This window comes from Taudactylus pleione, unplaced genomic scaffold, assembly GCF_031769625.1.
Source record: "Taudactylus pleione unplaced genomic scaffold, aTauple2 ptg000460l, whole genome shotgun sequence".
Classification (NCBI taxonomy): Eukaryota; Metazoa; Chordata; class Amphibia; order Anura; family Myobatrachidae; genus Taudactylus; species Taudactylus pleione.
In genome coordinates this window covers 1,687,501-1,701,604 of record NW_028284862.1, presented here as the reverse complement: position 1 = coordinate 1,701,604, position 14,104 = coordinate 1,687,501, and the positions used below count along the sequence as shown (strand labels likewise).

Below are 14,104 nucleotides of genomic sequence, written 5' to 3'. Positions count from 1 at the left end.
GCGCTGGCAGGCGGAGGGGAAGCAGGCGCTGGCAGGCGGAGGGGAAGCAGGCGCTGGCAGACGGAGGGGAAGCAGGCGCTGGCAGACGGAGGGGAAGCAGGCGCTGGCAGACGGAGGGGAAGCAGGCGCTGGCAGACGGAGGGGAAGCAGGCGCTGGCAGACGGAGGGGAAGCAGGCGCTGGCAGACGGAGGGGAAGCAGGCGCTGGCAGACGGAGGGGAAGCAGGCGCTGGCAGACGGAGGGGAAGCAGGCGCTGGCAGGCGGAGGGGAAGCAGGCGCTGGCAGGGTGGCAGGCGGAGGGGAAGCAGGCGCTGGCAGGGTGGCAGGCGGAGGGGAAGCAGGCGCTGGCAGGGTGGCAGGCGGAGGGGAAGCAGGCGCTGGCAGGGTGGCAGGCAGAGGGGATGCAGGCACTGGCAGGGGGCAGGCGGAAGTGAAGCAGGCGCTGGCAGGTGGAGGGGAAGCAGGCGCTGGCTGAGGGCAAATGGAGAGGAAGCAGGCACTGGCAGCTGGAGGGGAAGCAGGCACTGGCAGCTGGAGGGGAAGCAGGCACTGGCAGCTGGAGGGGAAGCAGGCACTGGCAGCTGGAGGGGAAGCAGGCACTGGCAGCTGGAGGGGAAGCAGGCACTGGCAGCTGGAGGGCAGCTGGAGGGGAAGCAGGCACTGGCTGAGGGCAAATGGAGGGGAAGCAGGCGCTGGCAGGGTGGCAGGCGGAGGGGAAGCAGGCGCTGGCAGACGGAGGGGAAGCAGGCGCTGGCAGGCGGAGGGGAAGCAGGCGCTGGCAGGGTGGCAGGCGGAGGGGAAGCAGGCGCTGGCAGGGTGGCAGGCGGAGGGGAAGCAGGCGCTGGCAGGGTGGCAGGCAGAGGGGATGCAGGCACTGGCAGGGGGCAGGCGGAAGTGAAGCAGGCGCTGGCAGGTGGAGGGGAAGCAGGCGCTGGCTGAGGGCAAATGGAGAGGAAGCAGGCACTGGCAGCTGGAGGGGAAGCAGGCACTGGCAGCTGGAGGGGAAGCAGGCACTGGCAGCTGGAGGGGAAGCAGGCACTGGCAGCTGGAGGGGAAGCAGGCACTGGCAGCTGGAGGGGAAGCAGGCACTGGCAGCTGGAGGGCAGCTGGAGGGGAAGCAGGCACTGGCTGAGGGCAAATGGAGGGGAAGCAGGCGCTGGCAGGGTGGCAGGCGGAGGGGAAGCAGGCGCTGGCAGGTGGAGGGGAAGCAGGCGCTGGCAGACGGAGGGGAAGCAGGCGCTGGCAGACGGAGGGGAAGCAGGCGCTGGCAGACGGAGGGGAAGCAGGCGCTGGCAGACGGAGGGGAAGCAGGCGCTGGCAGACGGAGGGGAAGCAGGCGCTGGCAGACGGAGGGGAAGCAGGCGCTGGCAGACGGAGGGGAAGCAGGCGCTGGCAGACGGAGGGGAAGCAGGCGCTGGCAGACGGAGGGGAAGCAGGCGCTGGCAGACGGAGGGGAAGCAGGCGCTGGCAGACGGAGGGGAAGCAGGCGCTGGCAGACGGAGGGGAAGCAGGCGCTGGCAGACGGAGGGGAAGCAGGCGCTGGCAGGGTGGCAGGCGGAGGGGAAGCAGGCGCTGGCAGGCGGAGGGGAAGCAGGCGCTGGCAGGCTGGCAGGCGGAGGGGAAGCAGGCGCTGGCAGGGTGGCAGGCGGAGGGGAAGCAGGCGCTGGCAGGGTGGCAGGCGGAGGGGAAGCAGGCGCTGGCAGGGTGGCAGGCAGAGGGGATGCAGGCACTGGCAGGGGGCAGGCGGAAGTGAAGCAGGCGCTGGCAGGTGGAGGGGAAGCAGGCGCTGGCTGAGGGCAAATGGAGAGGAAGCAGGCACTGGCAGCTGGAGGGGAAGCAGGCACTGGCAGCTGGAGGGGAAGCAGGCACTGGCAGCTGGAGGGGAAGCAGGCACTGGCAGCTGGAGGGCAGCTGGAGGGGAAGCAGGCACTGGCTGAGGGCAAATGGACGGGAAGCAGGCGCTGGCAGGGTGGCAGGCGGAGGGGAAGCAGGCGCTGGCAGGGTGGCAGGCGGAGGGAATGCAGGCGCTGGCAGGCGGAGGGGAAGCAGGCGCTGGCAGGCGGAGGGGAAGCAGGCGCTGGCAGGGTGGCAGGCGGAGGGGAAGCAGGCGCTGGCAGGTGGAGGGGAAGCAGGCGCTGGCAGGTGGAGGGGAAGCAGGCACTGGCTGAGGGCAAATGGAGGGGAAGCAGGCGCTGGCAGGGTGGCAGGCGGAGGGGAAGCAGGCGCTGGCAGGGTGGCAGGCGGAGGGGATGCAGGCGCTGGCAGGGTGGCAGGCGGAGAGGAAGCAGGCGCTGGCAGGCGGAGGGGAAGCAGGCGCTGGCAGGCGGAGGGGAAGCAGGCGCTGGCAGGCGGAGGGGAAGCAGGCGCTGGCAGGCGGAGGGGAAGCAGGCGCTGGCAGGCGGAGGGGAAGCAGGCGCTGGCAGGGTGGCAGGCGGAGGGGAAGCAGGCGCTGGCAGGCGGAGGGGAAGCAGGCGCTGGCAGGCGGAGGGGAAGCAGGCGCTGGCAGGCGGAGGGGAAGCAGGCGCTGGCAGGCGGAGGGGAAGCAGGCGCTGGCAGGCGGAGGGGAAGCAGGCGCTGGCAGGCGGAGGGGAAGCAGGCGCTGGCAGGCGGAGGGGAAGCAGGCGCTGGCAGGCGGAGGGGAAGCAGGCGCTGGCAGGCGGAGGGGAAGCAGGCGCTGGCAGGGGGCAGGCGGAGGGGAAGCAGGCGCTGGCAGGCTGGTAGGCGGAGGGGAAGCAGGCGCTGGCAGGCGGAGGGGAAGCAGGCGCTGGCAGACGGAGGGGAAGCAGGCGCTGGCAGGCGGAGGGGAAGCAGGCGCTGGCAGGCGGAGGGGAAGCAGGCGCTGGCAGGCGGAGGGGAAGCAGGCGCTGGCAGGCGGAGGGGAAGCAGGCGCTGGCAGGCGGAGGGGAAGCAGGCGCTGGCAGGCGGAGGGGAAGCAGGCGCTGGCAGGCGGAGGGGAAGCAGGCGCTGGCAGGCGGAGGGGAAGCAGGCGCTGGCAGGGTGGCAGGCGGAGGGGAAGCAGGCGCTGGCAGACGGAGGGGAAGCAGGCGCTGGCAGGCTGGCAGGCGGAGGGGAAGCAGGCGCTGGCAGACGGAGGGGAAGCAGGCGCTGGCAGGCGGAGGGGAAGCAGGCGCTGGCAGGCGGAGGGGAAGCAGGCGCTGGCAGGCGGAGGGGAAGCAGGCGCTGGCAGGCGGAGGGGAAGCAGGCGCTGGCAGGCGGAGGGGAAGCAGGCGCTGGCAGGCGGAGGGGAAGCAGGCGCTGGCAGGCGGAGGGGAAGCAGGCGCTGGCAGGCGGAGGGGAAGCAGGCGCTGGCAGGCGGAGGGGAAGCAGGTGCTGGCAGGTGGAGGGGAAAGGAGGCGCTGGCAGGTGGAGGGGAAAGGAGGCGCTGGCAGGTGGAGGGGAAAGGAGGCGCTGGCAGGTGGAGGGGAAGCAGGCGCTGGCAGGTGGAGGGGAAGCAGGCGCTGGCAGGGTGGCAGGTAGAGGGGAAGCAGGCGCTGGCAGGCGGAGGGGAAGGAGGCGCTGGCAGGCGGAGGGGAAGGAGGCGCTGGCAGGCGGAGGGGAAGGAGGCGCTGGCAGGCGGAGGGGAAGGAGGCGCTGGCAGGTGGAGGGGAAGCAGGCGCTGGCAGGGTGGCAGGTAGAGGGGAAGCAGGCGCTGGCAGGGTGGCAGGTAGAGGGGAAGCAGGCGCTGGCAGGCGGAGGGGAAGGAGGCGCTGGCAGGCGGAGGGGAAGGAGGCGCTGGCAGGCGGAGGGGAAGGAGGCGCTGGCAGGCGGAGGGGAAGGAGGCGCTGGCAGGTGGAGGGGAAGCAGGCGCTGGCAGGGTGGCAGGTAGAGGGGAAGCAGGCGCTGGCAGGCGGAGGGGAAGGAGGCGCTGGCAGGCGGAGGGGAAGGAGGCGCTGGCAGGCGGAGGGGAAGGAGGCGCTGGCAGGCGGAGGGGAAGGAGGCGCTGGCAGGCGGAGGGGAAGGAGGCGCTGGCAGGCGGAGGGGAAGGAGGCGCTGGCAGGCGGAGGGGAAGGAGGCGCTGGCAGGCGGAGGGGAAGGAGGCGCTGGCAGGCGGAGGGGAAGGAGGCGCTGGCAGGCGGAGGGGAAGGAGGCGCTGGCAGGCGGAGGGGAAGGAGGCGCTGGCAGGCGGAGGGGAAGGAGGCGCTGGCAGGCGGAGGGGAAGGAGGCGCTGGCAGGCGGAGGGGAAGGAGGCGCTGGCAGGCGGAGGGGAAGGAGGCGCTGGCAGGCGGAGGGGAAGGAGGCGCTGGCAGGCGGAGGGGAAGGAGGCGCTGGCAGGCGGAGGGGAAGGAGGCGCTGGCAGGCGGACATGGAGAGAAGCTGGAGCTGGAAGAGATGAGGGGGAAGATGGCAGGGGGCAGGGGAGGGGGGCAGTCAGAAACATGGCAAAGAAGTTGAAGTCTGGAACCTTTTCATGCTGTATGCGGAGACGAAACCCCTGGTCATGCTCTGACCCCTCTACAGGCTCCCACTTCACCGGCTGCTTCCTCTCCTCCTCGGGAGCCTGGTACGCCCCCACATGCTGATCGGTGGTACTGCAAACATGACGGTCTCCAAGTCCTGGGTTAATTATGATGACTGAGCGCTCCCTACGGATGAGAACCCGTGTAATAGCGTAAGGGTGACAATAATCTCTCATAGAACAAATGTTTTACGTTATTATACAATAAGACGTAAGAAGCGATGGATCATTCTTATTGGTCTCTCCCTTTATACCGGAAGAAGAGAGATACTCACACGCATGCGGCCACCAGGACGAGCGCTGGGTTTGGGTTCCAGCTCACACTCTTAATGGCCCCATCCAAAGACACCGATTTCATACAGCGACCGGAACAAACCTCCCAGAACCTCACCGAACAGTCATCAGATCCTGGCAGGAGAGAGAGAGTCTGCTGTACACAGGGCAGCGGATATACGGAGCTCTGACCGCCACGCCTCAGCCACACCGGATCACGTAGCAGCCATGCCTCAGCCACACCATGTCACGTAGCAGCCAGGCCTCAGCCACACCATGTCACATTACCGGGCACATTATGTCACGTGACCGCCACACCATGTCACGTAGCAGCCAGGCCTCAGCCACGCCATGTCACAGCCACGTCATGTCACATTACCGGGCACATTATGTCACGTGACCGCCATGTCACAGCCACGCCATGTCACATTACCAGGCACATTATGTCACGTGACCGCCATACCACAGCCACGTCATATTAACGGGCACATTATGTCACGTGACCGCCATACCACAGCCACGTCATGTCACATTACCGGGCACATTATGTCACGTGACCGCCATGCCTCAGCCACGTCATGTCACATTACCGGGCACATTATGTCACGTGACCGCCATGCCTCAGCCACGTCATGTCACATTACCGGGCACATTATGTCACATGACCGCCATGCCTCAGCCACGTCATGTCACATTACCGGGCACATTATGTCACGTGACTGCCATGCCTCAGCCACGTCATGTCACACAACGACAAATTTGTAAGATGTGTTTCTCCTTTGAAAAGAAATGTGGCGCTTGGGCTGTTACCTGAGACAATCCACTGTCCGGTGGGCGAGATGCTGATGCAGCGTACAAGGTCTGTGTGTCCACGATACACCTGAGAGCAAAAGCAGGATCTGTGAGGTGGCTCATATGAGGCAGAGTGCAGAGCATCAGAGAGCAGTATAGATACAGGGAGGAGGCACAGTGCAGAGCATCAGAGAGCGGTATAGATACAGGGAGGAGGCACAGTGCAGAGCATCAGAGAGCGGTATAGATACAGGGAGGAGGCACAGTGCAGAGCATCAGAGAGCGGTATAGATACAGGGAGGAGGCACAGTGCAGAGCATCAGAGAGCGGTATAGATACAGGGAGGAGGCACAGTGCAGAGCATCAGAGAGCGGTATAGATACAGGGAGGAGGCACAGTGCAGAGCATCAGAGAGTGGTATAGATACAGGGAGGAGGCACAGTGCAGAGCATCAGAGAGCGGTATAGATACAGGGAGGAGGCACAGTGCAGAGCATCAGAGAGCGGTATAGATACAGGGAGGAGGCACAGTGCAGAGCATCAGAGAGCGGTATAGATACATGGAGGAGGCACAGTGCAGAGCATCAGAGAGCGGTATAGATACAGGGAGGAGGCACAGTGCAGAGCATCAGAGAGCGGTATAGATACAGGGAGGAGGCACAGTGCAGAGCATCAGAGAGCGGTATAGATACAGGGAGGAGGCACAGTGCAGAGCATCAGAGAGCAGTATAGATACAGGGAGGAGGCACAGTGCAGAGCATCAGAGCGGTATAGATACAGGGAGGAGGCACAGTGCAGAGCATCAGAGCGGTATAGATACAGGGAGGAGGCACAGTGCAGAGCATCAGAGAGCAGTATAGATACAGGGAGGAGGCGCAGAGCATCAGAGCGGTATAGATACAGGGAGGAGGCACAGTGCAGAGCATCAGAGCGGTGTAGATACAGGGAGGAGGCACAGTGCGGAGCATCAGAGCGTTATAGGGACAGACTGTGCAGGGCTGTTGGAGAATTGCGCGGAGGCGGCACAGCATAGGTCAGAGAACGTACCAGAGACTGTGTAGTGGGGAAAGGCTGCAGATTTCGGGGTTTGGGCAGTTTGGGGATCAGGTCCTCAGGATCCACATTGACCTAGTGAGAAGATCGGGAGGAGATTATTAGTGGTCATGGTGCCGGTCCGGCAATGCCAGTCTGTAGCGTCCACCTACCCTCATTTTCCTCTGGCGAGGACATAGGTAAAGGTCCAGACAGCGTTCAAATCGTTCATGTATGAAGCGAGAGAACGCCGGCACTGTGCGCAAGCAGCCATATTGTTTGGGCAGGAACGGTAACTTTCTGTCCTCAGGATCCTGCTGCTCCCAGGCCAATCTCTAGAGCAGGAGACAGGAGCAAAGGGCGTAAGATAGGATTCCTCATGTAATGTTCTATACTACGCGCCCTGGTCACTAGGTCCTATAGCACCCGGAGACACAACGTGTGTAATTGTAACGCTGCTTCATATTCTCGGCCCAGCGCGGCATACACGCCATGGTGCGACAGCTACAGGAAGGGAAATACTGCATCACTATATATAATGACGTCTTAATCATAGTGAGGACATAATGAGCCCCTCTGACCTCCTCCTCGCTCAGCAGATATTCCGGAGGGGGGTTGTACGACTGCTCGTGCCCAGGAAGGGGGAGTTTGGGGGCAGGAACGTGCATTTTGTGCCTCCCCAGGATGGCATTAGGATCTTCCTGAGCCCACAGATCGTAGTAACTGGGGGCATCATCTCGAGGCTTACGGGGACGAATCCAGCCCATCTTTATCGCGTGCACCAACTTAGAGACCTGCGGATGGGAGACAACGGAAAGTGAGAATCATCCGGAGGACCAGGAGAGGTAGCGAGGTGGACAGAGACGGGTGTGGAGTCACGCTGGCCTGGAGACGCCACGCGCCAATTACCTTCTCCTTCTCAACAAGGGACGGGATGAAGCTCCGTTTGTCGGCTGGTCGATTTGTAACTGGGTGGATCATGGTCTCATGGGTGAAGAAATCCACTGACGGCTAAAATAAATAGAGAAAGGGGGTGACCGCGTGGAGGAACGCAGACTAGGGAACTTATACGGGGCTGAGAATGGAATGTGGACCCATAAATTGCTGGACATGACGGTTATATAAATAGCTGACAGCGGTCCTGATCATATGGACAGATTAGGAAATGTATCGGACACTGCAAACGAGGAGGTCGTCCATGGTCCATTCATAATCATCTGTAACTCCCCCCCCCCATTCCTCAGTGCTATACATTCCCTAGTACGCACCTGGTAAGGGTCAAAGTTCACATCTCCAAACTGCCCCTGTTGCAGTCGCTCAACGAGATCCACCTGGTCATCCGTCAGCTTTATGTCCTGGCCGGTTTTCTTGTCATGTACGGTCCGCCTGAGGACACGGGACAACGTTACATACAAAGTGCTGGGTGACAAACATATCAACGTGTCGGGGAGCGGTAACCACTTCTCTCCCGGAGGGCGGGCCGCCAGGAGCACGGGGGGAAAGCTGCGCTCACCAGTAATCCGGATTCTCCATTTTGTCCAGAAATTCCTCCAGCTGGTCCTTATTCCTCAGAGGCTTAAAGATCTTCTTCCCGTCCAGGTCATACCCGATGTGAGGGAAATCCTTGTACCACTCCATGGGGATGTTGCCCACGGTATTCCGGATGTCCTGCCGGAGAATCACATATATTGTACATTATACCGGGTAGTGTCACAAGGTCTCTTACTCGCTAGTGACACTTTCTGCCGTTACACGGCGCACCCACCTGCTCCAATAGGAAGAAATACACGTATACCGTATGTATATTAGGTCACGCAGGATATGGAATGTTAGTGGCTCACCCGGTCTGACACCACGGAGGGGGGAAGTTATATCACCCAGTCTGACGCCACCGAGGGGGGGGAGAAGTTATATCGCTCGGTCTGACGCCACGGAGGGGGGGGGGGAGGGGGGAAGTTATATCACTCGGTCTGACGCCTCGGAGGGGGGGGGCAGGTATCACCCGGTCTGATGCCACGGAGGGGGGAAATTATATCACCCGGTCTGACACCATGGAGGGGGGGGGGGGGGGGGAGGTATCAGCCGGCCTGACACCGTGGAGGGGGGGGGGGTATCACCCGGTCTGACACCATGGAGGGGGGGGGTATCACCCGGTCTGACACCATGGAGGGGGGAAGGTATCACCCGGTCTGACACCATGGAGGGGGGGGGGGGGGGAGGTATCACCCGGTCTGACACCATGGAGGGGTGGATGGGGGGTGGTATCACCCGGTCTGACGCCACGGAGGGGGGAAGTTATATCACCCAGTCTGACGCCACCGAGGGGGGGGAGAAGTTATATCGCTCGGTCTGACGCCACGGAGGGGGGGGGGGGGGAGGGGGGAAATTATATCACTCGGTCTGACGCCTCGGAGGGTGGGGCAGGTATCACTCGGTCTGACGCCACGGAGGGGGGAAATTATATCACCCGGTCTGACACCGTGGAGGGGGGGAGGTATCAGCCGGTCTGACACCGTGGAGGGGGGGGGGGTATCACCCGGTCTGACGCCACGGAGCGGGGGGGGGGGTGGTATCACCCGGTCTGACGCCACGGAGGGGGGGGGGGAGGTATCATTCGGTCTGACACCATGGAGGGGGGGTATCACCCGGTCTGACGCCATGGAGGTGGGGGTATCACCCGGTCTGACGCCATGGAGGTGGGGGGTATCACCCGGTCTGACACCACGGAGCGGGGGGGGGGGTGGTATCACCCGGTCTGACACCACGGAGGGGGGGGGGGGAGGTATCACCCGGTCTGACACCACGGAGCGGGGGGGGGTGGTACCACCCGGTCTGACACCATGGAGGGGGGGGGTATCACCCGGCAGTGGGAGGGGCAGACCCCATGCCTCATGGTTCCCCGTCACCCCGCAGTGGGAGGGGCAGACCCCATGCCTCATGGTTCCCCGTCACCCCGCAGTGGGAGGGGCAGACCCCATGCCTCATCGTTCCCCGTCACCCCGCAGTGGGAGGGGCAGACCCCATGCCTCATCGTTCCTTCACCCCGCAGTGGGAGGGGCAGACCCCATGCCTCATCGTTCCCTGTCACCCTGAGGCAGCTGTAGCGCTTTCTACACTCAGCACGGGGCGCCGGAGGCGCTTTCTACACTCAGCACGGGGCGCCGGAGGCGCTTTCTACACTCAGCACGGGGCGCCGGAGGCGCTTTCTACACTCAGCACGGGGCGCCGGAGGCGCTTTCTACACTCAGCACGGGGCGCCGGAGGCGCTTTCTACACTCAGCACGGGGCGCCGGAGGCGCTTTATATAAATGAGCGCGATACAGAGTATTTATATGATTTAGCGCTAGGAGATCCCATCATTCTATCACATATAAATTATCTTTTTTTCTTTTTGTACTTGAACCTTTATATTAGATTATATAAAAAGCCTAAACATAGAAGTGGAAACACAAGAGAGTGACAGAAAGTGCAATAAGTTTACAGATTGTTATATTTGTCTTCTACGCCCAGAGACAGACGAACAACGTCCATCGTTATCCTGCTGGAAAAGGACTAAAGCGGAGACATCTACTGAGCCAGGCCAGGGAAAGGGTTAACGCTGTCTCGTTAAGAAGCACAGGCCAGTCTAGGCTGTTAAATCCCACAGCCGTCGGGGGACTCCCTCCCCCCTCATCCAGCTTCCGATGGAGCCCCCCCTACTCGTGTCTGCTGCCGGCTGAGGGAGGACCAGACCCACTCTCAAGGGTCACTATAAAAAGTCAATCACAGCTGCAGCCCAGCCAGACGGCTGCACTCCACACGTGTGAGAGAGGAGAGGGGGAGCGATGGACAGAGGAGGACAGTGAGAGCCATCAGAGGAGCGCACATCTCCCACTAGTATGTCCTTCGCAATGCTGCGCCATGCCCCCCCTGCCCGCTTTCTCTACCCGGACATTAGCATGCTTTCGGACGACGAGGACAGTGCCAGCGACAGCTCGGACTGTGGTGATAAAGGCTTCCATCACTCCGGAAAAAGGGGAGACAAAAAATGTCCACAGCTGCCGCGGGAACCACGGCAGCGCCACACAGCCAACGCCCGCGAAAGGGACCGAACCAACAGTGTCAACACCGCCTTCACAGCATTGCGCACACTCATCCCTACAGAGCCGGCGGACCGCAAGCTCTCCAAAATAGAGACACTACGCCTGGCATCCAGCTACATCTCACACCTAGGGAATGTACTATTGCTCGGGGACACATGTGGGGATGGACAACCCTGCCACACTAGTACCCCTTACTATCACCACCCGACCACTGCCAGCCCTAAGCACAGAGACACCGAGCAAGGCCAACCCAAACAGATCTGCACCTTCTGCCTCAGCAACCAGAGAAAGCTGGTGAGTAACAGTCAGTAGCTATGGGGAGAGGGGACGTACTCACAGGGGTGGCATGTACCTGGCCACCTCTACCTAGAGGGAAATAGAGTGTTGATGGCCCTCCATGAGGAAGGCTTGGGCTGTACTCCTTGTGTGCTGGACAGGTCAAATATAAAACAGGTTACGTTCAGGTTACATCCAGCGCACAGGGAGCACCTCAAAGTCATCAATAAATCTCTATTTTTACTACGCTTCCAGGCCATGGTGGACACCCTGCTGCCTGACAGCACGAGTCCTAGCAGAAGTGCTCACAGACAAAACAGCTGTATGAAAAGTCTTCCAGGACATCACTACCATCTGCAGGGCACGCAGCAAGCTACACCAGGTGTGACTGGGGTCACGCTGCTAGCAATTTAACAACATTTCAAAATACATTAATTAAGTTAATAACTGTACACATTGACGTAGAGATGGCATTATATGGTGCTCACCTAGAGTAATATGTCCAGTTCTGAGGTCAGATCCCCGGGGAGGAGAGTGAGGTAAGAGATACCACTTCCTAGTCCTCACCTAGAGTATTATGTCTGAGGTCAGATCCCCGGGAAGGAGAGTGAGGTAGAGATACCACTTCCTAGTCCTCACCTAGAGTAATGTGTCCGTGTCTGAGGTCAGATCCCCGGGGAGCAGAGTGAGGTAGAGACACTAGTTCCTAGTCTTTACCTAGAGTAATGTGTCCAGGCCTGAGATCAGATCTCTGAAGAGAAGAGTGAGGTGTAGATGTTATACCATGGACCTCACATGGAGGATAGTGTCCAGGCCTGAGATCAGATCTCTGAGGAGGAGAGTGAGGTATAGATGTTCTTCCATGGACCTCACATCAAGTATAATGTCCAGGCCTGAGATTGGATCTCTGAGGAGAACAGTGAGGTGGAGATGTCATCACATGAATGATGGACCTCATCTAGAGTAGAGTAAAGTTCTTCCTCTGAGCACATTACGCTAGGTGAGGTTCATGTAATGGCATCTCCACATCACTGTTCTAATCAGACATCTGATCTCTAGGTGGGCACATTACTTTAAAGGTGGTCCATGCAATGACATCTTCACATCCATGTTCTTCCTCAGAGATCTGATCTCTGGCCTGGACGCATTAGGTGAGATCTGTGAAGAACACCAATAAGTTCTCCTTGTATCTAGTGTAAAGATGACCTCCAGCTTACTCTGTACCCAGCTGCCAGTTTCTCAAAAGAGAGAGAGACCTTGTTTTATCAATCTTCTACTGTTGGAGGCTAAGGAGGAGGTGTGAGCAGGGGACACACGGGAAGCATTACGCTGTTACCATCTAACATTAGGGGTTTGTAGAATAATGCAAATAGGGAACAAGTTACTGAAAGAAAGGATAGTGCAGGAAAAGGTGTAATATCTAATCCCGTACAACAGAATACGCAAACAGCCATCATATAATAACCACCTACTACAGCTGTAATAAGACTAATAGGGATGTTCCCCACTGCTTACAGCCAGCACACGGAGGGACGCTGCCTTCTTACCTCACACACAAAGCGAATCGCGCTCCGCCGCCATGCAACAACCATTTCATGTATGTTTTGTAACAAAGTATTACTGAGTAACAGACTAATGCACATTACACCCATAACACGTAATTCCATTAGTGATATATTTATGTGTGACCGATATACAGAGGAGGCGCGGACACTGTAGATCCCCCCCCTCCCCCTCTCTATAACAGGACAGGGAGGTGTATACAGGGATAGTCCTGTATACAGATCAGTGACGCACAATTACAGGCCAGCATCGCAGACACCATTATATACTCATTTATAGCAGAATAGGAGGATTAGGACCTAAAGCTAAATGGGGCAGGATGTATTCAGCCCCATCCATATATTATACAGTACTCGTAGCCCATGTGATATAAGGTCACCCCCCCCCCCCCGGCAATCAGACGCCAGTGACAGCTGCAGATGCCGCCAGCTAGTAATGATTAATCCTTCATTCTACCCCAATGTCCAGAAAACATCTTGTTTGAAAACCTTTTAATGGACACAGCTACAGACTTAGCCAATATTACGGCAACCTGCGCTGCATTCACCAGAGTGGCGATTGGTCAGGCAACAATCAGCATAGGGTGACTTATGGGGGGATACCAGGAGCATGGGACCCTTACTCAGAATAGCCGTCAGTAAAGTAGTAACAGTACGTGGATCTAGTGCTTACAGTACAAATCAATATACAAGGGTGGGTCAATAAGTGAGGTAAGAAGACCCCTCACATGTGTATTGTTCTCTATTTCATTATACCTCCCATCCAGGCCAGAGCAGGTAGATAGCCCACCGCTTCCCCTCACGGCCTCATATCAGTCATATTGTCCCAACATCAGGTGTAAGATGGCGGGGCGGCTGGCGGAGACGCTGTCACACATTGAGGTGCGCAGTGTAATCAGATCTCTGCATGGAAAGGGAACGTCAGCAGCTGAAATCCATCGCCACCTTGTCCAGGTGTATGGTGATCGCATCATGTCAGGGAAATGTCAGGTCTCTAATGCGTCTGTCCTTCTGAATCATGCCATCTGTGGTGGACCTGCTCTGGCCTGACACCGCCATCTTACATCAGATGTGAGGACAGTATGACTGGTATGAGGCGCAGTGTAATGGGGTGAGGGGAAGCGGTGAGCTATGTACCTGCTCTGGCCTGACACCGCCATCTTACATCAGATGTGAGGACAGTATGACTGGTATGAGGCGCAGTGTAATGGGGTGAGGGGAAGCGGTGGGCTATGTACCTGCTCTGGCCTGACACCGCCATCTTACATCAGATGTGAGGACAGTATGACTGGTATGAGGTGCAGTGTAATGGGGTGAGGGGAAGCGGTGGGCTATGTACCTGCTCTGGCCTGACACCGCCATCTTACATCAGATGTGAGCACAGTATGACTGGTATGAGGTGCAGTGTAATGGGGTGAGGGGAAGCGGTGGGCTATGTACCTGCTCTGGCCTGACACCGCCATCTTACATCAGATGTGAGGACAGTATGACTGGTATGAGGTGCAGTGTAATGGGGTGAGGGGAAGCGGTGGGCTATGTACCTGCTCTGGCCTGACACCGCCATCTTACATCAGATGTGAGGACAGTATGACTGGTATGAGGCGCAGTGTAATGGGGTGAGGGGAAGCGGTG

At 59.6% G+C, this 14,104-nt stretch overlaps 3 protein-coding genes across 6 annotated transcripts in view; 2 read left to right on the top strand and 1 right to left on the bottom strand.

Moving 5' to 3' along the window:
* Positions 1 to 14,104, bottom strand: part of BOP1 (BOP1 ribosomal biogenesis factor) — an 85,756-nt gene that overhangs the window by 3,263 nt on the left and 68,389 nt on the right. For both annotated transcript variants that reach the window (XR_015869915.1, XM_088448598.1), the window contains exons 4-12: positions 8,066 to 8,220; positions 7,821 to 7,938; positions 7,462 to 7,563; positions 7,134 to 7,346; positions 6,726 to 6,887; positions 6,568 to 6,648; positions 5,540 to 5,609; positions 4,732 to 4,864; positions 4,403 to 4,583 (exon numbers count right to left, since the gene is read on the bottom strand). Coding sequence is in view for 1 of the 2 variants with exons in the window: in XM_088448598.1 (XP_088304724.1) it covers positions 4,403 to 4,583; positions 4,732 to 4,864; positions 5,540 to 5,609; positions 6,568 to 6,648; positions 6,726 to 6,887; positions 7,134 to 7,346; positions 7,462 to 7,563; positions 7,821 to 7,938; positions 8,066 to 8,220 (1,215 nt within the window). In the remaining variant the exon portion in view is untranslated. The remainder of the gene's footprint in view (positions 1 to 4,402; positions 4,584 to 4,731; positions 4,865 to 5,539; positions 5,610 to 6,567; positions 6,649 to 6,725; positions 6,888 to 7,133; positions 7,347 to 7,461; positions 7,564 to 7,820; positions 7,939 to 8,065; positions 8,221 to 14,104) is intronic.
* The window catches only part of MROH1 (maestro heat like repeat family member 1), a 402,469-nt gene that overhangs the window by 365,827 nt on the left and 22,538 nt on the right, over positions 1 to 14,104 (top strand). The gene's annotated exons all lie outside the window — the stretch shown is intronic.
* Positions 10,326 to 14,104, top strand: part of SCX (scleraxis bHLH transcription factor) — a 25,696-nt gene continuing 21,917 nt past the window's right edge. The window contains exon 1 of the mRNA XM_088448602.1: positions 10,326 to 10,928. Within this exon, the coding sequence (XP_088304728.1) occupies positions 10,431 to 10,928 (498 nt within the window). The 5' untranslated portion in view covers positions 10,326 to 10,430. The remainder of the gene's footprint in view (positions 10,929 to 14,104) is intronic.